Consider the following 26,799-nt stretch of genomic DNA (forward strand, 5'->3'; position numbering starts at 1 on the left):
TGCTGTCGGTCTCTGTCGGTGCAAACTGGAACAGCTGTACAGAGGCAGCACCGGATGATTCATTCCACGTGGCAATGATAATCAGTATCTGCACCAAGAAGCGAAAAGGTGTGTCAGGGGTCTACATTGTTGCTGCTCTTCCATGCCCACTGCCGTAAGACCTGCTTCGGAAGAGCGCGAGAAGCTTGGTCACGCCACCTTGTCAGGTCACGTCCTTGTGCTTCACGTCGCGCTTTTCAAAAAGGACGGGGTGGTTACGCACCAATTCGATGAGCATTTCTGATGTCGCGGCGGGCCTTGAAGACTGCGACATGACGAGTGCGTCCGACTCAGATGCCATCTTTCGAATTTCTGACTCGCGCTCCTATTGGTCCGCTGTGAGGGAATCCGGCGGCAGCTGCTGCAAAAATTGGTCCAGAACCGATCGGCGCGGAAAGGGCTATTCCGGCGGATCTTGCCGCAGCTGAACTGGGCTTCGCGCTGCTCCAGTCGCCGAATGTCTCAGTGTGAACGCGCCCTAAGGCTTCAGCTGAGACACATGCACAACGTTAGTAGGGACACGCGAGTCCAGCGGAGCGATCTCGTAGTTGACATCGCCATGCTGCCACAATATTGTGCAGGGTCCTGTGTAGCGCGGCAGCAGCTTTTCAGACAAGCGTATGTGGCGACGTGGCGTCCACAGGAGGACAACGGAGCCAGGAAGAAACTAATTGTCGCGATGTCAGCTGTCGTACTGGATCTTCTGCACGGCCTGAGACTCGGTGAGCTGGGAGCCGGCAATCTGGCACAGCGTGCGAGCCCAGGCGAAGTCCTCTTAAGCATATTCAGAGGGAGTGTGCATCAAGGAAGGAAGCAGTGTGTCAAAAAGCAATGTATTGTGGCGGCCGAACAGAAGGTAAAAGGGGGAAAAGCTAGCGGTCTCATGATGGGACGAATTGTAAGCGAAGGTCGCAAAAGGTAACGCGTAGTCCCAATAACTGTGGTATAATAACCGTAGTCCCACAGTTACTGTGGTAACTGTGGTATCGACAGTATTTCTGTCAACGTGCGATTGAACCGCTCCGTGAGTCCGTTTGTCTGCGGGTGGTAGGCGGTGGAAAGCTTGTGCTCGGCAGAACAAGATTGAAGTGAGTCTTGTTTGGGACAAGAATGTGTGGCCGCGATAAGTGAGGAGTTGCTGGGGTGCACAGTGATGGAGGATGACGTCATGTAAAAGGAAATACGCCACCTCAGTTGTATAGCTTGTGGGCAAAGCTCGTGTGATCGCCTAACGGGTCACTGATCTCGGGGGCATGTGGGGGTTAAGAGAGATGAGGTTGGAAGACGCATGGCAACACAGCAAGCAGATTTTAATTACATGCAAACCCAAAACTCAAAACAAAGCTCACTCAAACTAGAACACCCTTAAGGCATAAATACTAATAAATGTAAAACCTACTTAATCAATAAACATGCCCGTAATTCCTCCTACACTATTTCTGGGCGTTTTCTGCACGAAAGTCACGCAACTCTAGCCTACTGCTGTAACGATACAAGAAAGGATCATTCTTGCAGAGTTCGTCGATGCATGTATATTCCCGGCCGGAATCCTGTTGGATCTTTCTCAATGTTGTTGCTCGTGCTGACTGTCGCATAATCGTTGCTGCGTTGACGTCGGCCCGTCAACTTGTTCGTCTCATATGCTGGTGGGTGTCCCGAACTCCGTCGGTGACGTGGCAACTAGGCCCACCTGGTTAGGCCTAACACCGAGGTATGCCGCAACTTCTGCGAGCGCCGACGTGGTGCCCCGGGGATTCTTGAACGCGTTGGTCTGCCAGTGAAGGGGGATCCTCTCTGGAGTGCCAGGCCCTGCTGTGAGAGGCTGCAGCTAGTCCAAGGAGCCTCGCTCGAACGTCTCCGGAGTTGACGGCTGCACCCTGGACTGCCGGTGTCATGGACTCGGCCGAACCTCGAGTCTCCCGTTGCAAGAGCGGAGCTGACGATGCGACCTTCCTGGCCCAGAGCCACATCGATAATCACTGCTTAGCGTCTCCTCACCCTCGATTACGCCTCGGGTCACGCACCTCGAGGTCTCGTGCCATTCGGAACGCTCCGTTCACATTGCCTCTATTCCTTCTCTCGGGCCACCTGCCTCTTAATCACGACATCAGTCGTGACAACGACCCAATTATTGCCAAATTTCAACGTCGAAAAAGGGGCGAGAAGATCGAGACTGATGCGAAAGAAGGGTTCTGAGGGCATATCAATGGGCTGAAGGTGTCCAGCAGGTTTTGCGGTGCTGACAAAGCGCACAGGCTGCAACGTAATGGCGCATGGAGTAGTACAGGCCTGGCCAGTAGAAGTGGCACCGTACGTGGTCATAAGTGCGAAAAACTCCGAGGTGGCTTGCAGTAGGTGCGTCATGCAACTGCTCGAGAACTAATGTCCGGAGATGGTGCGGCACAATGAGTAAAAATTCTGGTCCTACAGGACGTAAGCTGCGACGGTAGCGAACGTCGTCGCAAAGTACGAACATGTGCAGGTTGGCCGCCGAATTTCCAGAACTGAGACGATCGATGAGAAGACGTAAGGCATCATCACGCCGTTGTTCTGTGCGAATGTCACGCAGATCAGAAACGGCCAGGACGCAAGCATCTGTGCCATGCGCATCATATTCAGGGCGGTCGACAGGATGACGGGAGAGGCAGTCGGCATCCTTGTGCAAGCGGCCTGACTTGTATAAGACAACAAATGAATTTTCTTGGAGCCGTAGCACCCATCTACCCACGCGTCTAGTGGGGTATTTAAGTGACGAGAGCCAGCACAAGACGTGGTGATCGGTAACCACAGAAAATGTACGGCTGTACAAGTAGGGGCGGAATTTGGCTACTGCCCAAACTAACACCAGGCACTCCGGTTCAGTAATTTAAAAATTCCTCTCGGCGGTTGAGAGGAGGGGGCTGGCAAATGCAATCACGAGTTCCTGCGTTACGCTGCCATTGAACGATTACAGCCCCAATTCCATGGCCACTGGCATCTGTGTGAAGTTCATTGCGTTGTAGCGCACGTTAAAGAACCCCAGGTGGTCAGAAATAATCCGTAGCCCTCCACTATGGCATGACTCCTAATCGGAACTGGTTTTGGCATGTAAAACCCCAGAAAAGAGGAAGAAGTGGGAGCGGATGGATGATAATGAGCCAGTAATGGGGGAACCATTAGCAAGTGTACGAGGGCGGAGAAGGCTTTGGTCTGAGTAAGGCCCTATGTGAAAGCAACATCCTTTTTAAGTAAGTCGGTAAGTGAGCGAGCGGTGTCGGCAAAATTCTTGATGTAGCGACGGAGGTAAGAGCAGAGACTGACAAAGCTACTTACGTCTGCGGTGGAATATGGAACAAGAAAGATCTGGAGAGTCTCAAGCTTGTCAGGTCGGGTTGAGCGCCAGCAGCACTGACAAGATGGCCAAGAACAGTAATTGGACGATGTCAAAAGTGGCACTTGGATGAGTTCAATTGCAGGCCAGCGCATCAAAAAACAGCAAGCATGGCCGACAGACGGGTTACATGACTCGCGAAAGTTGGTGAATATCACATCGTCTACGTAACACAGGCATGTAGACCATTTATGGCTGCGAAGTAAGCAGTCCATCATTCTTTCGAAAGTTGCTGGGGCATCACAAAGACCGAACGGCATAACTTTGAATTCATAGAGGTTGTCAGGTGTTATGGAGGCAGTTTTCTCGCGGTCCATGCCATCTACTGAGATTTGTCAATAGCCTGATCGAAGATCTATGGATGAAAAGTACTTGGCGCACCGGGCAAGCAGTCCAAAGAGTCATCAATACGCGGCAAGGGGTAGACATCCTTGCGCGTGATTTTGTTGATGTGTCGGTAATAGACACAAAAGCGCCAACTGCCATCCTTCTTATTGTGTGGTTATTACAATGGCGAGCAACATGACCGATACACTGGCAGACAAAACAGATTGGCCGATTGGCTGTAGTTCGCCACTCGGCCGGATTTTGGTAGCGTGCAGTATACCGCTGACGATTGGATGGACAGGGAGCATTGGACAGCTGTGAAGGCAAAACGGCACATACAGAACAAACTCCAAGATTATCGAGTTGTGCGCGGAAATGGCACTGTAGGCAAGTTGTTCGGCTCACTGGGTGAGTAAAGGGGGCTGTAGGAGCCATGGCTTCAAGTTCTTGCAGCACTATTCGCGTCATGTTGGTTGATGATCACGGTCACTGCATTCCTAGCCTGTCGTCACAAGAGGATGTCGCACCTGTGTTTGGCAAACGTGCAAACGGCGTTCCAGTGCGGCGGCTCTTGGCCGGCTCAAAGCGCTGACACTCTTTGATGATGTCTTGAACTGTCTCACAAGTTTTGCATATGAGCAGCTTGACGCATCGTCAGCGATCCCCTACAGCACATGACCAACCTTGTCTGACTCAGCCATATCGCGGTTGGCCTTACGGCACAGTGGTAGCGCATCCTGGATGTAAGAGACATATGATTCTGTGGACGTTTGGACGCGGGTCGCTAGTTCTTTTTTAGCAGCACTCTTCCGCTCAGTGGGACGGCCGAACAAGTCCCTTGGCTTCTGCTTGCATTTGTCCCAGTCGTTAAGCTCTTCCTCATGGTTGTATCACGCCTTCACCGTGACTTGTAGGTAGAACACCAAATTAGCCAGCATAATCGTCGGATCCCATTTGTTGTGGGCACTTACATGCTCATACATGGCAATCCAGTCTTCTACGTCTAGGAGGTCAGTGCCATAGAACGTTCCTGGATCCCTCAGCGGAGCCAGGACAACTGTCGGGGTCGTAGGCGTTGATGTGAGCTGCGCCATTTCGGGTCCTGGTTCGTCTGTCATGTTGTCCAGTCCGAGGTGACGACTACTGCGGAGCTCCGTTCTCTCTCGTGGGTACCCAGCACCTCCGCCAATTTGTTACGATGTGGAAGTCGCAGATAAAGATGTATTTACAATACTTACAAGAATGGCAACGATACATAAACAAGATGGCTGTTGAGCCCGATTCCACCTCTACACGTCAAATCGTCTTTTTCTGACTGGCGCCACTCTCGGTTGCACTGTAACAATATTGCGCTGTCTCTGGGTGGTGGCATGTGGATATTTAACATTTTTAATCTTTCTTCGAAATAATATACAGGGCCATTACAGCAAAACTTTGAATTGTTGTTCGGTCAACTTCAGCTAATTGATTTCTCCTTCTTTCAGAAAACAAAAAACATCTATCATAGCATAATGAAAACGGCAAGCTACAGTGCCTCTCATATTAAAGTGTTAAGGAATGAGGTGCGAAATGTTAGTAAGAATTTTGAGACCGAGAGGCCTTCATCACCACGCGCTAAGCTCTTCGTATTCATGCCATGATCAGGCAATGAAACAAACAGCATTATGCCAGTTGCTTCCCTGCTCTTGTGAAAGGAAGCAAGAGTCTCAAAGTTCTTTGAAATGTCACAGCACACTTTATCTGCACGAAAAAAAAAAAAAACAGTCGGAGAAGGGTAGGGGGGAGAGGTTATTAACTCAAAATATTCGGTAAGATATGTTTTCTTTCTTCTTTTTTTCTTTTCTTTCTTTTTTACTATCTTTAGCAGCTCTGCAAATTATAAGAGCTGTTGAACTGAAAACAACTAGGAAAGCTCTTGCAAGATGCGTTTTCTTTAAGAGAAAAATACATGCTCACAGGGCTTGCAAGAACGGGGCTGTTTTGTATAATTTCGAATTTCTTTACACAAGCCATCTGTCATGTCAACCAGATCTTGCTCCTTTTAACTGTTCTGGATGTTTGAACTGCAAAAAAAAGTAATTTTCTTGGTAGAAGATTTGCTGCAGCATAGGTGTTAAAAGCTTCCGAAAAGATGCATTAAGTGCATTATTATTGTTTCTTTTTTTTTTTTAAATAAAATGTGATGGCTTTGTCATTTCCTTCATGGTCATGTCAAGATCTTCACGGAACTTCTGTGCAGTTACATATGCACCCAAAAAAGGTTGCATGAAACGGGACTCCTTTTATTGTGAGGGGCACCCAGGGAAAAGTACTATCAAAATTCATTTTAAACCTGCCGTGGTGGCTTAGTGGCTATGGCACGTGAGGTCATGGGTTTGATTCCTGGCTGAGGTGGCTGAATTTTGATAAGGGTGAAATTAAAAAATGCTCATGCACTGTGCTTTGGGTGCACGGTAAAGTGCTGGTCAAAATGAATCTAAATCCCTCCACTAAGATTTTCCTCACAACTAATATTCTGCTTTTTCAGAGTTTTTCTTGTGGCAAAATTGGAGGGTGTTTTTCCCAGTTTATCGAAGCTTTCTTTTATAGCGCAATGAAATTGAGTTTTTCGGTGTTATTCACCTTTTAGTTTTACTCACACCTCAAAAATAGTCAATTTTGCAAAAATAAGAAAAGGCAGTAAGCCGCAGGAAGATTAACTTCCAGTCAACATTTACTCTAATATATGCATGCATATTTGCCACTGTTAGGGTCAGTAAATATGACACTCCTTTTAATTTACGGAACAAAACATAAAAAATGACCTTTTAACATCTGCACTAGATCCAATAAAAGCTGGTAAATCTAGCACAGCATGTGAAAGGACGAACTAATCTCGGACATGCATCCTCCAGAAAACTAGAGGCTCAACTATTTCAACGGCGTACACGTGATGACACTGCCTTGGCAGCAAGGCAGTGTAATGCTTCATTGTTAAAATGGTGGAAACAACTGCCCATACATGTCAATGCTGCTGGCTGTTGCCCCTTTGTGCTTTTGCAAAGGGGCAACGCAGCCCCTTTGCAAGTTCTGTGCTTAAGTTCTGAGTGCGATACTAAAATGACTTATTGGTATAGTGCAAGTCGTGAGGAATGTTTCGCTGCACAGCACGGCTCTACTTTCCTGTAATAGCAGTGTAGTACTCTCGGAAGCTATTAATGACTTTACAGTGGTTCTCTCCACCTACAATGTCAAGCATGCAGTCAACGTCTGTGGAAAGGGGTTGTTGCAGTTGCATCATTTCAACTACTTAATAAGAGCAGTTTAACATTTTCATTAGGAACCTCAGTTTGATGAGCAGACTGTGCAAGGAGTTTGTAGCCACGACGAATGCCTTGACCTTCTAATACTTTTTTTCTGTGTATGTACTCGTGTCACGGTCATGCGGCCCCACATCAAAATTCAGTTTTTTTCATAACTCTGAAAGCCTGAAGTGTTTTACTAGTTTTTCAGTAATTAAAGTTCTCGCACTAATCTGCTCAATCAGTTATGTCCTCCTTGCTAAATATTCTGTATGTTAATGCTTTTCTTTTTGATGCAAAAGCATCTAATGGCCCATTGTGCGAAATAGCCGGCGGCGTCTGTAGCAGCGAAATGGCACCTTAATTCCCATTGGCTGCGACGCCACATCACGAGCGCGTGTCAACGGAGTGGAGCAGGCGAATCTCCGTTGACACGCGCTGCCCCGCTGACACCTGCTGCCCCGCTCGCGTGCCAGGTGTTGCGTGAAGGGAGTCGCGATGCCACGTCACCATTGCGCCTCGACGGAGCAGATACGGCAACTCGATGCAGAATCTCTTTGATATGCAGTGAAGTGTGGCTCAGAACGCGAGCGACGAGTGGCGGCGATGAGCCTCGAAGAACATGGTGAACATTTAGCACAGAAACGCAAAGCGCCGATGCGTTGATCCGATGCAGTGAGACAGCAGCAGATCTGCAAAACTTGAAAACATTACTCGCAGCGCATGACTCGGAACGACCTCTCAACGGTGTTTAATTGGACATTAATGCTTTCTCATTCACAACTCGTAAGAAGTGCTTAGGTGTCCTCGGACTTTTTCTTTCAGGAAAGTAACCAGCTGCATGCAGTCTGCCTGGATAGTTATCCACCTATCCATTATATGACCTCTGCATCCTTGGATGTTGTCAGCCTGGTTCACCATTACAATGGGTTCTATGGCACTAACAAGGTATGCCATTTTTTAGTGCATGGAGCACACAATCATCTGAATCACTCTTTTATGCTAAAGTAAGGAGGTGCTTGGACCTCGGTGTAAGAACAGGTGCTCCGACGGCGCAGCATGGCAGTGGGGAAGGTGCGTCTTGTAATTGGAGTTTCGCGTCAAAAGTCGACGGCACAGCAGCACGTGCAAGTTCCCTGTCAAAAGACGTGCAAGTATTTATTTGTGGTTACTTTCTACATATATATATATATATATATATATATATATATGATTCTACAGATACATACATTCTACGGAATGTACATATGACGCAAATGTCCAGCGTCAGGACTTTGGCATTTACCTGAAAACAATGCATCATTTCATAAATTTGCCTTTTCTTGGATGTCTATAAGGCAAGAGGTAATCTTGAAGGCAAGACCATGACAAATTTTTTTCTAGATATTAGCTTACCTTGCTTTATGGCTTACAATGTTGGGAAAATGTGGAGCACTTGGTTGATTCCAGGCCTGCTGTAGGAAAGTTGGGATCACTCCCCTTTCTATCCACCATGGTGTCTCAGTGGCTACGGCATTGCGCTAGAATGAGGTCACGGGTTCGATTCCCGGGCACAGCGGTCACATTTCGATGTATTCGGAATACAAAAGGGCTCGTGTACTGTATTTTGGGTGCACATTGAAGAACCTGAATTGGTCAAAATTAAACCAGAGTCCAATATAGCATCCCTCATAACCCACTGTGCAGTTTCGGGACGTTAAACCCCACAATTTAAGTGCGCTCTCCTTTCATATGGCTCGTTTACTGTTTAGATGTTTGAAAGTGTCCCTTTCCTGGAACGTTTAATTTCCTAAACTGCCATAAAAGTGAGGATGCGTAGGGGGCCTAAAATTGCTGTCATGATTTTGTGACATTGGGCCATTAAGGGGTAAATATAGTCGACATCACAATTTTTTTGCAGCTTCCCATATCAGTTCCAGAGGTAATTTTTGGCTTTTTTTTTTAGATGGTGATGTTTTAATGTGAGATGTATAAAAGTTAATTTTTGCCTTTTTTATAGATGGTGATGTTGTAATGTTATGTATAAAAGTATGAAACACTTTGTAGCGTTTTGACTGTTTCACGTTGCTAACAATTTTTGCTCATTTTCATTCATTCCTTCTGTGCAGCTGGCATACTCTTTTGATGCTGGTCCAAATGCCTGCCTTTTTTTGTTGGAAGAATCACTACCTGAGGTGCTTGCCCTTGTTAAATATGCTTTTCCAACAAGTACAAGAGAAGTGGATTTTTTCCGGGGCAGACCAGCAGTTATTGGAAAGATGTCACAGGTAAGTCCTTGTAGGACCGCATTTGACTTTGCTAGCTCTTTAAAGGGGCCCTACAACACTTTTCATCTTTTATCGAAGTAAAGAAATGCATTTGACCTTAATATGCGCTATTTCAGAAATACTTTGCAGCAAGAAAGTACTTCAATCTGTTCAGCAGAAGCAAAGTTATTTGTAATCAAAGATTGCCTTTGATCCCCTTCGTGGTGCTCCCGCTCCTTTTTCAATCCCTTGCACTGCGAAGGCTATGGTGGAGTGGGGTGGCGCCCAAAATGCTCCACCTACTGAATGTTACCGTGGCGTAAAGTTCAAACTTAATTTGGATGTTCATGTAGACGCCAGTCCTTCCGATTTTGATGCTTTTGACCAAAGGAGGTGTTGCTATAATGCCCTAAACTCGGAGGTTATCCCTCAACTTACGGTTGAGTTCAGTGTCTCATCCCTTTGCTGTGCTACAGTGTCTTTGATAGCTATGTGCAGCCATCTTCTCTCTCACCTAGTGGCATGAATAGCACATTTCCTTTCACACTTATCTACGGCAATCACACAATTTTCGAGGCTCGAACGAAACGTTTTCTGTATGTTCGATCGTGCGAGTACATCGGCAGCGCGCACATCGGCTAAGCGATGGATGCCACATTCCGCACTCATGTTGAAAGGATTTCTAACTTAACGAGCTTCGACCATGATGGCAACACATTTCGAAGGTGGGAAACTTTTGAAGCAGACACCCTGATTTGCAGAGAGCTAAAGCAAGCTAAGGTCCCTAGACAAAAGTTAACAGCGAGCTTGGGTGCCTCGATGTCTCCTTGCATGCCGCTCTGTGCAGGGTGGCAACAACCGTGTCGTCTACTGCGGCATGCACGATGTTCAATCAAATCCGATGCTCAAGCCTTCATATTTGCGTATGTGTATGTGCGTATGAAGGCTACATAACTCCCACTCTGCAGCACTGTGCGCCTAGCAAGGTGACGCGAGACGATCTTTCTGTAAATATTTAGGGACATGCATATTTTGCATAAAGTGTTCTAAATAAGATTTTGTGCTTACCACTGCACTGTTCTTGCTCAAATTTTGCACAAAGATTGCATTTTAGAGTCTATGTTCAGTGTAACATTTGTCATAGTTAATTGCCTAGTTGTTAACCCTTTGTGGGTCAATTTTTTTAACCACATGCGACCCCCCAGGGTGACTTTTTTTATTGCCAATATAAAATCTTCTAAGTGACTTATTTTGAAGAAAAAAAAAATTACCTTCATTTTTTCAGAGCGACTGTAAAGTGACAAAAAAATATTTTGTATAGGTAAACATGCATTGTTTATTCATGAATACAGATGGGCTTGCATAAATACTTATAATAACAATAAAAAAATAGATACACTGAAATAGACATATTCCGATTCGGGCACTTGAGCAGTAGTCCACATTGAAGGAATCACTACTCGACTCGATCTTCCTGGCAGCAAGGGCTAACCTTGTGTGGTACAACCAACCTTGGCTGTACATATTTGGCTATAGTGGTAACGTACAGTTGGCGTCCGCAGGACTTGTTTTCTATAGGACCTGTGGCGTCCCCTTGTTGGGCTCCACGGTGGGCGGCTGGCGTTACTGCCGAAAACTGCAAATCTTAATGGATAGATCCTTTCCTAAACTCTCTGATCACCCTCAGAAACGAGGGCACACCGAAGAAGTATTTAAATTTTTTGGTCGTAATACTGCGAATTTCCCCCGATATCAAGTAACACACTGTGAGAAACCCTGGAAGACAACGAGAATGATCTCGCCTTTCCTCGTTTGCAAAAGTCTAACTCAGACAATTGGCCCAGGCTATAAGGCAACCAGACTAGCAAGTGGCGACCTACTTGTGGAACTTCATGACAAAAAGCAACATGAAAAACTATGTAACCTAATGTCTCTCGGGGACATACCCGTTTCAGTGACCCCACACCGCACCATGAACACCATCCGCGGTGTGATTTCCAATGATGATCTCATGGAACTGACCGAAGCTGAACTTCTAAAAGAATGGAAAGAACAAAACGTAATCAATGTAAAACGAATCAGAATAAGGCGTGATGGTAAAGAAATTGACACTAAGCATCTAATACTCAGATTCGGTTCCAGTATGCTGCCAGAAGCCATTGAGGGAGGTTACATTAAAATCAGAGTAAGGCCGTACATCCCCAACCCTCTCCGTTGCTTCAAATGCCAAAGATTTAGCCACAGTTCACAGAACTGCCGAGGCCGTCAGACTTGTGCGAAATGCAGTGCGAACGAACATCTCTCTGAATCATGTGAAATTTCTCTCCACTGTGTGAACTGTGATGGGGAACACGCCGCACACTCGCGGTCGTGCCCTACCTGGAAAAGAGAAAAAGAAATCGTATCAATCAAAGTAAAGGAGAACATATCATTCAAGGAGGCACGTAGGCGGGTATCATACCTGCCCAAAAACACCTTTGCCGATGTGGCGCGTCAGGGGGCAGCGACACAACGGTTTCCGGCGGCTGTCCGGCTCACACGCAGTGAGCTGCCAGCGACGCCATCCGCCCCCTCGGCGGCTGCAGCTAGCGCTGCTCCGCCACTTCAGAACAAGGGGCCATTGACCTTTGGGCTGGTGACCTCAGGGATCTCGTCCATCGAGACGAGGCCCGCACGTAAAACAAACCGCTTGCAAGAGCGCATGCCCAGCGCCCCGCAAGAGGCCATGGACACAACAACCAGCCAGACGGCGCCACCAGCGCCTAAGGAGCGCGGTGAATCTCGCGATCGCTCCAAACAAGAAAAAGCCCGCATCACAGGGCCCGACAAGGGCTCTGTGAAGTAACTGCTATTTCTTAAACACACAGCACAAAAAACATTCCCACGATGAATACACAAATAATACAGTGGAACATCAGAGGACTCCTTCACAACCTCAATGACGTTAAAGACATCCTACACAGGTTTAACCCTAAGGTGCTGTGTGTTCAAGAAACGCACCTCAAATGTACACAAACAAATTTTCTCAGACAATATGCTATTTTTTGCAAAGACCGCGATGACACTGTTGTGTCATCTGGTGGTGTGGCTATCAGAGTAGACAGAGGTGTTGCCTGCCGGGAATTAAAACTTCGTACGCCCCTAGAGGCAGTTGCTGTCCGAGGGGTGTTGTTTGACAAGCTAATCACTATTAGTTCTATATACATCCCTCCCAGCTATTCACTTAATAAAACGGAATTTCAAAACTACATAGATGAACTTCCGGCTCCATACATAGTTGCGGGAGATTTAAATGCACATAACACCTTATGGGGAGACTCTCGTTGCGATGTGAGAGGTCGCCTAATTGAAAACTTTCTCTTTTCCTCACGAGCATGTATACTTAACAAGAAAGAGCCAACATACTACAGCGTGGCGTATAACACATACTCGTCCATTGACCTAACTATAGTATCGAGTACACTAATGCCCTACCTGGAGTGGTGCGTTCTGAAGAACCCTTTTGGGAGCGACCACTTCCCAATTATCCTACGCTTATCAAAACAAGATGGATGCTTGCCACACGTTCCCCGATGGAAGGTTGACTCAGCTAACTGGCACCTTTTCCGAGAACTAACATATTTAAGCCGGTATGATATTGCCTCTTTTAACATAGACGATGCTGTGGCGTATATAACAAGTTTTATCATTGACGCTGCTGAAAGGTGCGTACAACAAACTAATGGACTGGCTAATAAACGTCGCCTGCCTTGGTGGAATGATGAATGCCAAAAAGCACGTAAAAAGCAAAACAAAGCCTGGGGATTGTTTCGCAACTCCCCAACAGCTGAAAACCTGATAAATTTTAAACAAACAGTCACAGGGCAGAAGAACACGTCGATGTGCAAAGAGAGAGAGTTGGGAAAGGTACATTTCCAGTATAAATTCATACACCGACGAAACAAAAGTCTGGAATAGGGTAAATAAACTAATAGGCCGGGAGTCACATCCCCTTCCCTTAGTAATTAGCCAAGGTGATAGCCTGGAAGACCAGGCGGATTGTCTAGGTGGACACTTTAAATATGTATCAAGTGAATCGCACTATACAGAAACTTCCCTGAAGTTCAAAGAATGCGAAGAGCGGCAGCCCCTTAACCGCAAAGGTTCTTCGAGTGAGGCTTCCAATCGACCATTTAGCTTAGCCGAACTTAAAGCATCTCTCACATGTTGCAACAATTCGGCGCCAGGTGGCGATCGTATTATGTATGAAATGGTTAGATACCTACACCCTGAAACACTGAAAACACTCTTATCTCTATTTAATGCCATGTGGGCGACTGGGTGTCTCTCGTCCTCGTGGAAAGAAGCCATAGTCATCCCGATACTTAAACAAGGCAAAGACCCGTCCTTAGCCAGCAGCTACAGGCCAGCAGCTCTAACAAGCTGCCTGTGCAAGCTGTATGAAAAAATGATAAACCGGCGTTTAATCAGTTTCCTAGAAAATAACAAAATACTAGACCCCTTCCAGTGTGGCTTCCGAGAAGGTAGGTCGACAATAGACCACCTTGTTCGCATCGAAGCAAACATCAGAGATGCGTTTATTCATAAACAGTTTTTACTTTCTGTATTTCTAAATTTAGAGAAAGCGTACGACACGACATGGCGCTTCGGGATTCTGCGAGATCTTTCTGCGATGGGGGTCCACGGAAATATGCTAAACACAGTCAAAAGCTACTTGTTTAACCGCACGTTTCGCATAAGAGTGGGCAATGTTTTATCTAGAACATTCACCCAGGAGGCTGACGTGCCGCAAGGGGGTGTACTTAGTTGCACACTCTTTATTGTAAAAATGAACTCCCTGCATACAGTCATTCCACGCAGCATGTTTTATTCAGTGTATGTCGATGATGTACAGATAGGTTTCAAATCATGTAACATTGCTATCTGTGAACGACAGGTGCAGCTTGGATTAAACAAATTGTCTAAATGGGCGGATGTAAATGGGTTCAAAATAAACACACAGAAAAGTACATGCATACTCTTCTCAAACAAAAGAGGCGTGACACTGGTGCCAAATCTCACGATCAATCGAGAGGAACTATCCATGAGCAGTGAACACAAATTCCTGGGCATAATTCTGGACTCTAAGCTTACCTTCATCTCCCATCTTAAATATCTGAAGACTATGAACCTTTTAAAAATTCTCTCGCACACAATATGGGGTAGTGATCGAAAATGCCTCCTAAACTTGTACAACAGTCTTGTCCGCTCGCACTTTGATTACGGAGCTATAATTTATAACTCCGCAACGCCAAGTGCATTAAAAATACTAGACCCCGTTCACCATCTGGGTATCCGCCTGGCGACCGGTGCTTTCCGAACAAGCCCTATCCAGAGCCTCTATGTAGAGTCGAACCAGTGGTCACTCCATCTGCAGCGTTCATATAGCAGTTTCACGTATTTTCTGACAGTACAAGCAAACAATGAACATCCTTCTTATTCCACCATAAACGATATGACCGCTGCTGCACTCTTCCATAACCGACCTGCAGCAAGGAAACCGTTCTCTTTACGTGTAAGGAATCTTAGTGAGGAAATGGGTGTGCCAGTGCTTGAACATCGTCCTATGGCTCCTGCTAAACTCTTACCGCCGTGGCAGTGGCAGATCATAGAGTGTGACACATCGTTCGTAGAGGTCACAAAAGACGCTCCAGAGGCACACATTAAAACGCATTTCCTAGAGCTTCATTCCAAGTACTCGTGAGCAGAGTTTTACACAGACGCTTCTAGGTCACGTGCTGGGGTTTCTTATGCAGCCGTCGGCCCATCTTTCTCGGAATCCGGTGTACTCCACCCAGAAACAAGTATCTTTACGGCTGAGGCCTATGCACTATTGTCGGCTGTGAATCATATAACGAAAACAAAACTTCAAAAAACAGTTATATTTACAGACTCTCTAAGCATTGTGAAAGCCCTGATGTCACTCTGCAAACACAAAAATCCTGTACTCATTGAGCTCTATTCCACTCTATGCAGAGCGTATATATCAAACCAGTATGTCATTATATGCTGGGTGCCAGGCCATAGAGGCATTGAGGGTAATGTGCGAGCAGACCAAATGGCCACATCAGCTACATTGCACACTAGTAATCATACAGTAGCTGTTCCTGCAACAGACTTGAAACCTTTCTTGTGAAAGAAACTGCGAAGCCACTGGCAATGCTTGTGGGACGCTGAAACAAATAATAAACTTCACATGCTTAAACCACAGTTAGGTTTCTGGCCCTCAGCTACGAAAACACGACGAATTGATGTCCTGTTCTGTCGTATAAGAATAGGACATACATATGGCACCCACAATTTTTTGCTTACTGGTGATGAACCACCAACCTGTCGTAGATGTGGTGAGAGGCTGACCGTCCTCCATATCCTCGTGGAGTGTCGGGAAGCCGAAACAGAGAGAAATAAATATTTTCCACAAGTGTACCGGTGTCATGTTCCCCTTCATCCCATTATGTTTTTTGGTGCAGAACCGCTCTTTAAAGCCAAAGCAGTCGTCGATTTCTTGAACGATGTGGTCCTGCATGTTATTAGCCCAATAAGTTCGTAGCGCATCCTCTATCCAGAGGATGCTGCTGTGATAGTACTTTTATAGCACATGCCTCCAGGCCCTTGTGGTTCAAGGGCTCTGTTTAGGCAGTACTGCTTCTTGCCAAGTACTGCATCTTAAATATTTTAAATATCCTGTCATTCTTTCTCAATGCATTCATTTCATAGTACACCTCATTAGTCATTGCCATGATTTTAGTACATGTATATTTTACGCACTTTACAGCGATTATTTTTAGGCCCCTTTACAGCCATGCTTCATCTACTTCTCAGAATTCATCGCTCCACTGCACACTCACAAACACTGGCATGGCGCCCTTTGGCCATAACTGGCCCTTGCGCCATAAAACACCACACATCATCATCATCATCGCTACTCGACTCACTTGCAGAAGAGCAACCAGCACTCGCGTCCATAGCAGAATCAAACCGTGTCTGTGAGCACACGTAAGAAAACTCGGCGGTTGTGCACTCATCAGAAAAACTGAAGGAGTCAGAAACTTGCAGTAATCCTTCATTCCATCCCATGCCAGTGAGGGGCAATCAGTTTTCGGGAGTCTCAAGAAAATAAATGCTGGCATAGCAGCATCGTTAACATGTGGTGGCATCGTTTTTATATACCAGGGCCCGCCTGTGAGCGATACATGAGTGAGCATCTAGCAGTGACCCTTGCAGAGGTTAGAAACCAGATGGACATGATTTTTTATGAGCACGACAAATGGAAACGGCCCACAAGACAAAAACAAAACTAATCGCAGCGCGCTGGCGACAAGCCGTGAAATTAAAAACATGAGACTAAGGAGCAAGACTATGTATCCACATAGGGTGGCAGCACTTGCTGGGCAATAGTGAGTTGAAAAATTGGCACGTTTTTCAAACATTCAGACGGCATCGTAAATATGTGGCATCGAGCATTTGGGACTCGTTTGCAGTGCCATATAGTATTTACGTCTTTGACCCTCAAAGGGTTCAAACGAAAATGCAAAGTTGCCTTCGTTTATGGGGATGCAAGCTGCTGCCGCAACTGCATTAGCATAAACTTGTCATTGCCTGCCGGTAGCTGCAGAAAGCAGCCGTTTAGAGAGGGTTACCGCATGTTGCCAGCCCCTGTGGAACAAGCGGCAACCCTCCTTTGTAGAAAATTTGAGCAAGAATAGTGCAACATTAAGCACAAAATTTTGTGCTATCATTTTACGCGAAATATACACATCCCTGTAGAGCAGGGGTTCTCAAGCATGTTGGTCCCAGGGAACCCTGCTAACCTTCATGAAGTATCAAGGAACCCCCCTTCCAGTAAAGATGCTAGGTGTAGGTTGGGGTGGACAGGCTATTTTGATGGCGACGTGCTACCGACGTGATGCAAACTGGGTGCAATCGTCATGACCCAAGACAAGACAGCATCGCAACAACGGCGTGCCGATAAAGAGTTTTCAGTGCATATCGCAGAGGGAGACTTATAACCTTTCATCACAAGAGGTCTTAGAATTAGTGCCGGCTCTGCTTTGTATACTGTCGCACTTCGTTCTTTAGATGGACTTTTCTAACCGAAGTTTGCAGCTAGGTGCGCGTACACACCTGGAACAAAAATGACCACTGAAAATTTGGTTTTCGAACCAAAGTGCTGCCGAATTGTAACTGCTGATGCCAGCTTACGGGCAGTTAATTTTTAAGCGTTTTTAACTCTTTCCGTACTGCGCCCATTGGGCATGGTTAGCCCTCTATCGATAGTTTGAAATGCCACTTTCGAGATCTTCCGCGCCACTCATGGACATACTGCGCTATCGGACGTGAAGGGGAACTATATTTTAGTTTTCTAACCAGTTCGCTTTTTCCCGCTAGGCGGTGATTTTTAAACTCGCTCCGAAGCTTTGCAATCATCAAAAGAGAACGAAAAAATGGTCGCCCGCTATCAATGGTGTGAAACGCCGCTTTCGAGACCTTCCGCGATGCTCACGGACACACTGCGCCATCGGACGTGAAAGAGGAGAAACCATATTTTTGTTTTCTAAGCAGTTCGCTTTTTTCTCGCAAAGCAGTGATTTTTAAACGTGCTCTGAAGTTTCGCGATCATCAAAGCAGAACGCAAAAAGGTCTGGCTGCGGAAACGGCGCGCGCGCGCGTGCTTGCTTCAGGAGATCGCCGACATTGCGATTCTGCTGCCTCTGCGGCTGATCTTATTGATACATCGAATAACAGCGAGTCAGAGGACGCTGACTTTTCGTTGGACTTTGAGTCTGAAAGCGACGACGACGCAAGCCAGCCCTCAACATCGGCGGCCGCAGCCCGCGGCACGCCCAACTGTAGTGCTTGCAGTTCAATTTTTGTAGCGAAGTACCTGTTCAGTGAAAATTTTTTATTCTTTAGGAGATAGTGCCTAATAGACGGCAATACATTTTGTATATCTCATAATTTTTGTAACATTTTCTTCTTAGTAGATACAAGCGTGTCTTTACAAATTTTTTTTCAATTTTATTGCACAATCTTGATTTTAACAATTTATATATTTTTATGACATCTCGTTAATAAAATTTTCATGGGTGAAAAGTGCATTCATTTTGCTTTCTGCTTATGTATTACATTAAATATTGAGTGCAGTGGTTCCTTCAGAAAAAAACATCTCCCGTAACATACAAAAAACACCTATTTTCCCCATGGTAGGGAAAGAGTTAAGGGCGAGTGCATATATAACGAACTACTGATATAACAACTTTTCATGGAACTATCGAGTTTGTTATAAATGGGTTCGAATGTATTATTGAATATTGTGCATGTTTCATTACAACGCAAGTTGGTATGTTGCCCCAAGTCATATTTATGAGAACTCTTGATAATTCCAACTTTTGATAATTCAAACAAAATCCTGGGGTCTGGGGTCCCCTCGAGTTTTAATTATTGAAAGCCTACTGTATTGTTGCAGTCGGCCTCTAAGATGACCATCACATGGAACAACAGACTGCAGGTTAAGCCAGGTACACTGGATCCTCATTTTAACAAGACTGAATATAACAAAGTAATGGCTATAACAAATTATATGAAATTTCCCTTGAAATCCCCACAGGGATCCATGCATTTAAAACCTAATTTTACCTAAGTAAAATAGTCATGTCAATGTACAGTCAAATCTAGATATTTTGGACTCGAAGGGGCACGAAAATTTGTTTTAAAAAAAAGGACTTCAAGTATTCGTGCACCATGGCATGTTGCATAAATGGTGAGAGTTGTGAAATATCGCGGCATGCAAGTACACAGCGAGGGAGGGCCACGAAACTGCCCATGCCGGCCAACGCTTGCTTCCCGATAACGGCAGAAAACGAAACTTCAGGGAGCGGCCTAAGCGGGTGCCAGCACGGCGGCGCGTGCGCACCCACATGCGGAGGCCGTCGAAGGTGAGGGAGGAGGGCAAGAGGGAAGTAGATTTGGCCTCAGCAACTCCACCGCTTCCGTGGCAGTGGCTTCGTTAGCTCCGCTCGCCCTCCCTGTCAACTCCCTCGTAACTCCCTCACCTTTAGCACAATGCGTTGGCGGGCTAGTTGGTGCGAATACATAATTACTTTGTTTAGTGCAAAACAACGGACACAAGAAAGACGGCAGGCCAATTCCACTTTTCTGTGATTCGCTGTTGTCAATGTGCGGAGGGACCCCATGGAAATGGTGAGTGGGTTGTCATGTCGTCTTTCTTGTGTTCGTTGTTTTGCGCTAAACAGAGTAATTATCCCTCACCTTCAACTGTCTCCATGTGTGCCCGCCGCCGGCCCGGCGCCAGCTTAGCCCGCTCCCTGAAGTCTTGTTTTCTGCCGTTATCGAGAAGCGAACGTTGGCCGGACTGGGCCCCCGCCGCTGCTTCTCTTTACGCCGCAGATGCAGCGTTCAAGGTCAACACATGACCCGAAAGTAGAGGAAGCAGAAAGGAGAAGGGTTCACTGCCATTTTCTCCGCGTGTCTGAGACGTAGGCACATACACGTGTGTTCTGGCGCGACGCAGAAACAGCGACCTTGTCATTCGAGAGAGGGTGAAATTTCGGCCACTGTTTATTGTTTTCTTTCGCGCGCGGTGTTGAGGGGTCTCTTCTAAGCTTTTAAAAGCTTTATGGCGGGGTCGGAGCAATGCTGGGCGGAGGTGCCATTGTGTGATTTGGCACAGTGATTATAACATTGTTGAGTGCGGTATGTTCGAATTAACTGTCGCAAATGTTTGTGCGTACGAATTACTGGACGTTTTCGCTTATTGGAATACACATAACTTTGACAGGACCACAGCGTCAGATTGAAATGGACATGACATGTTTACAGCAGCATCATCTATAGATTTAAACATTTTCTTACCATGTTGAAAAAGTGTTTAGTGCTCTTTGGATAGTAGGTGCGTTCTTCAATAAAATTTTGGTTGCCAGTAAGTGCTTGTGGTGTCATCTTTCTTAATGAATTGAAATGAATTCATAATGCATGTGTACTAAACACACTCAAGTGTCGACATCTAGTTTGTTCGATTTTTTCACAATAGCTTTGTATTAGTGTTGAGATGGTGGAACTACCTGCATATCTTCTAGAGGATAATTTTTGTTTCTCTTTCATACCTAGGAGTATAATTTGGCTGCTAGGCCCAACAGCCAAGTTATTTTGATGGAATCAATGCCAAACATGACAAGTTTTATTCACTATCACACTACACCTGTATGTAGGAGAAACACTTTGATTAAATGTCCATTTCGTTGAAGCTATGCGAGCCTGATGTTTATGACAGTGAACCCACTCTTATCACACTGTCAGTGTTATCAGCCTTAGTCAACAGAGGTCAAGTTGGAAATTACACATGTGCGGGCGCTCTGTTGGCAGCAGTGGTAGTGTGGTGGTGTTTTCTGCAAGCAAGCAGCTGATCCAGACTTTTTTAGTGTGGTCTGCAACCTTTTTATTGCCAGTTTTATTTAAGTACAATACTTTTGAAATTGGTTTAATGTTTCTTTCTAAATATTTTTTAATTGGGCAGAATACAAAAAATTGTCTGATTTGCTTCAAATAATGGCCAAAAATATAACCTCGGTTTTATCATTGTGCTGCAAATTGATACATTTTTAAACCTTATGATAAGTTGCGTGAGGCACCCTAAGTTCTAGGACTAGTAGTCTGTTGATATCGTTGTCTTTGCATTTTCTGTTGGCCTAAACGAATGAAATCTTGCGTTTACAGTGAAACCTGGCTATAACACACATTTGATGTGGGAATTGTACTTCATTATGATTTTCAACCCCCATGGCTGACATTGGCTGCCAGGAAAGCCGGGAATCTGCTTTTAGTAACCAATGGGCAAGCCAATGCAAAAACTTCGCACACTGTTGAAGGATTTTGAAAGATTTTATACTGCGTATACGTCAACGAGATGACCATTTTCTCTAATCTAGCTCTCGGACACTAATTAATCTTCGCCGTCATTGCACACTGTGCATGGTCATGTACCACATAACAGGTCTTGTGCTTTGTGAGCATGCAAGCGAAGCATTTCGAGCCTGCAACTTTGCATGATGCTCGTCACCGTAAGCAAGCGGACACTTATGAGCAACAAAAAACATTTATTTACACCGGCGCCCAGTGATGGAGATTGTGGTGAACGGGGGGCTAGTAGTGCTCCGCTGGTATTTTTAAGAAATGCTGATAAGCCGAGCAGTCGCTGAAACCATGAGCATTTGTAGTTTGTAACGATACATTTATTTTCCATTCTTATCATTCGTTGTGTTGAGTGGCTGATCCAGGCAATAACAGCAGTGCGCCTCTTTAGAGCAAATGACGAAGATCAAAGAGAACGGATAATGAAATAGATTGTTAAAATACTATCACTTGGCCACGCATGTGCACTAAATTCTTGTGGCTGCGGTTAGAAGGTTCAACGTGTCCCGCATGTGCCTTCGTACCAGAAGCCACGCGCTTATCTGATTAAGGGTTAGCGTGAAGTGTGCGCCAGAGCGCTGGAGAGTGTGCGAGGAGAGGGCACGGGCAGAATGCAGTGCTAGGTGGCAATGAGTAAAGTGCGTGTGCAACCACCTACTAAGGAGCACAGCCGGTTTGGCATGTTGCCAGGTAGCAAACTGCTCATAGGAATTTTCAAGTGCTGATTTGACAAGCAGCATCGCACACTCCGATTTTGGCCTAATCGACGCAGAATGATAACTATAAATGTTTATTTTGAACTTGGAAAGGTTCGTTATATTCATTTTTAAAAAAATGTTTGCTCTGTTAAAATGAAATTTTTCGAAATTGTGATTAATTTGTTATTCCGTTACTTTTTTACAACCCATTACATTTTATTCAGGTTTGACTGTTTTATAGGAAGGTTTTCTTCTGTGTATCTCTTTGTTCTTGAAAGTATTTTTACTGTAATTACTTGTAATTTGGTGTGGCTGATTATTCAAAGTTTCAGATATGAATCTTATACTACGCACTAACTATTCCTATTCGTATTCAAAAAGGAACTATTTGGTATTTTCGAATATCCGAAACTAACCAAATATTAGGAACGACTGAATGGTAGTCTGGTTAGTGTTCTTTGTCTGCTAAACAAAGTATCGCAAGTTATCAGGGGTGAATGAAAAAAGTTTTCAGAGCAATGCAGGAACAAGTAATGCAAGTAGTAATGCAAGCTTTGTTTTCGGTTTCGCAGTGGCACCCTGCATAACATGACTTTTCCTTGTAGTGTGTCATTTTGTGTTTTTGGCAGTCTAGTCATGTAGCAGTTTTATCTTTTGCACTGCAACATGTGATGTTTGCCTTGCAACCAGCCCTTTTACGTGTGTCTGCGGCACACAAATTTGTCGGAACCTTTTTTTTCTTCTTTCTTTCTTTTTCTACAACTTCTAATCTTTTTTCAGCAACCATTTATTTAGCATTTTTAAGCTACTCATACAGCAGCCATTCTTTTTTGTAGAACTTGTTCCTAACCAGGCTCTAAAGTTGTTGAAAGGCTATTCATAGTTTTTTCAATGACAATTAGTGATCTTATGTTTAAAACTGATCCTTTGGCCCTTATAGCCGTCTTTCATGCACTAGTCAGTGCAGGAGTGGTACATAGTTGTACCAAAATAAATATTCCTGCTGTAAATATATGCATCTGTGCTTGAATACTCTATTCGATATTCGATACTATTGCTATTTGATTCGTATTCGAAAAAGTTGATATTCGCCCACCTCTTCTTGTAGTCACTCCTTAAACCAAATTATATTGTGAGGCTGTGTATATCAAAATAAATGAAGGACCTACTTTTGTATCACATTGCAGCATATCTTTTCTTGTAGAAGCAAATTTTATTCTCTTTACTTTCAGGAGCTTGTGGAGTACATGGCCATCAATCCACAACGAGATGCCATCAAGTTTGCTATCATCACGCATGTGAGAACATTCTGCCTTGATAATGTAATATGGCTGCACACTTCGATAAAAGGCCATAACACAGTGAACAAACACGAGCGTCTTGATGTTTCACATGTGCAGACCTCATCATCAATGGTCATTCCTTGCACGTGGTATCAGCGTATTGTAAGAAGTATACTATTATGTTGTCCATTGGCTCCTCTTTAGTTCATTTGTTGCTTCTGCAGTTGGTCTCTTTGAAGGAGGCTCATTAGACAGTTTAAGTTAATGTTAGCGTAAAAGCTGGGTTAAGAATAATAATGTTACTATTCCACAAAAGAACTTTGCAGAAAGTGAGTTTTGGTATAGCATGATAGCATAGTTTACGTACTGGAGGCTATTCAATTATGCTTTAAATTTTGCATGCTTAGTGCACATAAGTGATTTTATCTTTTTGCCAAGCTTTACATGTGCGTCAGAAAAGTGGGAGAGGCAGCACAGTGACAGCCTGGAGTGCGTTGTATAGTTAAACCACAATGTAATGAAGTTGGTAATATCTGCATTTGCTTCATTATATCGAAATTTATTTATATTAGAATTCAACATTTTATGCAAATAAGTACAGTCGCCGATAGATTTTTCTTACATGGAAGAGAGCTCAAAATTTTTCAATTTACCGGGCGATAGGAAAAAGCACATTTGAATCGGCAAAACTATCATTTTGTTGAACTAGAGAGCCGGAGAAGGGTTTCATGCCGCGTCGACGGCATGAAAGAAGCTCCAGGACGGTGCTTCTGCCGCCAGTGGTAATGCTACCGAACAGTTCTTTCATCGACCGACAGTAGGCATGTCATGAAGATACGTTGAGGATGACGTTATAGCCTGGCACGGGCATTTGTTCTGGTCAGAGCTGCATACATATGTGCTTGTAAATATATCTGCATATGGTCATTCCTGTGTATCTTTATACATAACATATTTGGGGGTGGTTTGCGATCCCTGTCCTTGCCACGGAGCTCCCCAGCGGACGCTCACTCGAGGAACCATGGCCTCTGGTCTCAACTACACCGGCTGCCCTACCTACCACAATGATTTTGTCACGCTTTCCGCCCCCAAAGATCCTGGCGTCTTCTCAGGCCTGGACGATACCGATGTCAATGACTGGTTGAACCTCTACGAACGCATCAGCACTGCCAACAAGTGGGACCTACTATAATTCACTAAGGTGACTGTTTGGGCATGTTGGTAAGACATGAAAGAACTCTATGTACACAAGACGAGTGACTGTGCGCTCGTGTGTCTTAACCTTGTCTTGTGTGCATAAAGTTCTTTCATGCCTACTACAATGCTCGCGAACATTATCTTTTACCTTGGTGGGATGCCTCGAGTATGGTTTAAAACCCATGAACATGAGCTCACAAGCTGGGACAGCTTCAATCCGAAGATTCGCGACTTATTTGAAATTATGTACTCGTGCGCAGACGTCAACAGAGCCATATGAAACCTACATACAAAGACATCGTGGCTCTTTGCCTCAAAGCTGACGAAAACATGGCTGTGGCGGACATGGCTGTAGCAGACAAAGTTGAGCATGTCATTAAAGGTATTGCCGATGATGCCTTCAGCTTGCTTGTGTTTACGAACGGTACGACTGTTGACACAATCATTAAAGAATGCCGCCAGCTGGAACAAGCCAAAAGCCGACGCATTGCACATCATTTTTAGCGCCTGCTGAATACCGCAGTGATATTGCCGCGTCGGTATTCGTGCACAAGTGCACCCTGGCGCCGACAAAGACGACGACCGGGCTGCTCGAGATTCCGGAGGGCATCTAGAGAAGAAGAAGAGATTCTTGTTGTTGGCGCCTCTCTGGTTCCTTCTCCCGAGTACGGCGCGGTGCTTCTATAATAAAGCTCCTGAGATTTGTGCATCGCGACACTGGTGGAGGTGCTGGGTACCGTCGCCTCATGATCGGCACTCCTACGAGCAGCCCTGCATCGAGCCCCACAAGACACCCACGCGTCGAGACGCCTGTTCACCGCACGAGCCGCCGCCTGCAAGGTTTGAGCCCCGAATTTGGCGTCTTGCAAACATCGTCTTCATCAACGGCCGCCACCCCAGCTCCAGCAATGGCACTTCCAAGCAGCCCAACTCAGGTAACCGTTCAAAACCTTCGGATTCCTGAACCATTTCACGGTGACGCGCATGAAGATGCGTTGGACTTGCTGGAGAAATATGAACGGGTAGCGAGATCGAATCACTGGCGCCCCGACCAGAAGCTTTTCAACGTCTATTTCGCACTCGAAAAAAGTGCAAAGACGTGGTTTGAAAACCGCGAGGGAAGTCTGACAACATGGGAGGACTTTTCGCGTCGGTTTCTCGACACATTCGGGGACACAAATCGACGTGAAAACGCACTGCGCCTTCTCGATACGCGCATCCAAAAGCCAAATGAAGGTGTCGCCATGTTTGCCGAAGACATGGCGCGTTTGTTTCGCCGCGCAGATCCCAACATGCCAGAGGCTAAAAAGCTCAGCCATCTCATGCGTGGTGTCAAGGAGCAGCTGTTCGCTGGCCTGGTGCGCAATCCACCGACAACAGTGGACGAGTTCATTAAAGAGGCCACAGCAATCGAGCGGGCGCTGCAGCAGCGGTACCAACAGTACGATCGTCTGATTGCCGGGGCACCGACAGGATCCGCAGCACTGGTTACGGGCGATGAATCCTGCTTGCGCCAGTTGATACGCCAGATTGTGCGCGAGGAAATTGCGAAGGAGAACGCTAGGCTCACACCGCCGCCCGAGTTCCCGGTTGCCTCCGTCGCTGAAGTGGTACGACAGGAACTCCGACAGGTGCTTGCCCCTTCCGAGCCTCGTACCGAGCTGTCATACCAGCCGAATCCATATAGCTACGCAGACGCGGTCCGCCGTCCGTCGCCGTCTGAGCCGCCGTACCAGCCGAACACATACAGCCATGCAGACGCTGTTTACCGTCCCTTGTCTTCCCTGCCGTCGCCACAATACCGTCAACGGCCTCCTGTCGCAGCCTGGGCCCAACGGGAACCTGTCAGACGGCGGCAATATCGTGGGATGATCTCTTTCGCCCAGCGAGCACCTGCGATAATGTTGCGCATATCATTCGGCGTGAACTTGAGGCGGCTGCTCCAACTACCCTGGAACCTAAATGCTTCGGCCTGCCTTCGGTTCCTGTACCCCTTATCCAAGCCGTCGTCCGACAGGAGATCACCAATTTGGGTATGTACTTCGTTTCCTCAGCTCCTAGCTCCGATGTCCAGCTACATAATATACGAGCAATAGTGGGCAAGTGCATTCAAGTAATTTGTCTGTGCTGTAGAACTCCAGAAACTTCGGCAGTGGCGGGAGATGTGGCCGACACAGTGACAATGAAAACGAATAGGCACGTCGTTGGGAGTTCACCGTGCAGACGAATCATCCCCAGCTCATCAGCAGTGCAATTCTTGCCCTGACAGCGCCATTAAGTCAATGATCGCTGCTGACTTACCACCTCAGCAGACTGAAGAACTCCACCACGTTCTGCTTTCCTACTTTGACATTTTCGACATTAGCGTCCATCCCTTGGGCCAAGCCAGAG

The 26,799-nt window shown here is 45.8% G+C and overlaps 1 protein-coding gene across 3 annotated transcripts in view; it reads left to right on the plus strand.

Annotated features, from left to right (window-relative positions):
• The window catches only part of LOC119435887 (diphosphomevalonate decarboxylase-like), a 104,276-nt gene that overhangs the window by 55,444 nt on the left and 22,033 nt on the right, over positions 1 to 26,799 (plus strand). For 2 of the 3 annotated variants that reach the window (XR_007468474.1, XM_037702589.2), the window contains exons 9-11: positions 7,843 to 7,965; positions 9,126 to 9,284; positions 23,161 to 23,226. Coding sequence is in view for 2 of the 3 variants with exons in the window: in XM_037702589.2 (XP_037558517.1) it covers positions 7,843 to 7,965; positions 9,126 to 9,284; positions 23,161 to 23,226 (348 nt within the window). In the remaining variant the exon portion in view is untranslated. Of the gene's footprint in view, positions 1 to 7,842; positions 7,966 to 9,125; positions 9,285 to 20,429; positions 20,580 to 23,160; positions 23,227 to 26,799 lie in introns of those variants that run through there. The other variant, XM_049672888.1, reaches the window with a different exon arrangement.

Source organism: Dermacentor silvarum, chromosome 1 (assembly GCF_013339745.2).
Source record: "Dermacentor silvarum isolate Dsil-2018 chromosome 1, BIME_Dsil_1.4, whole genome shotgun sequence".
Classification (NCBI taxonomy): domain Eukaryota; kingdom Metazoa; phylum Arthropoda; class Arachnida; order Ixodida; family Ixodidae; genus Dermacentor; species Dermacentor silvarum.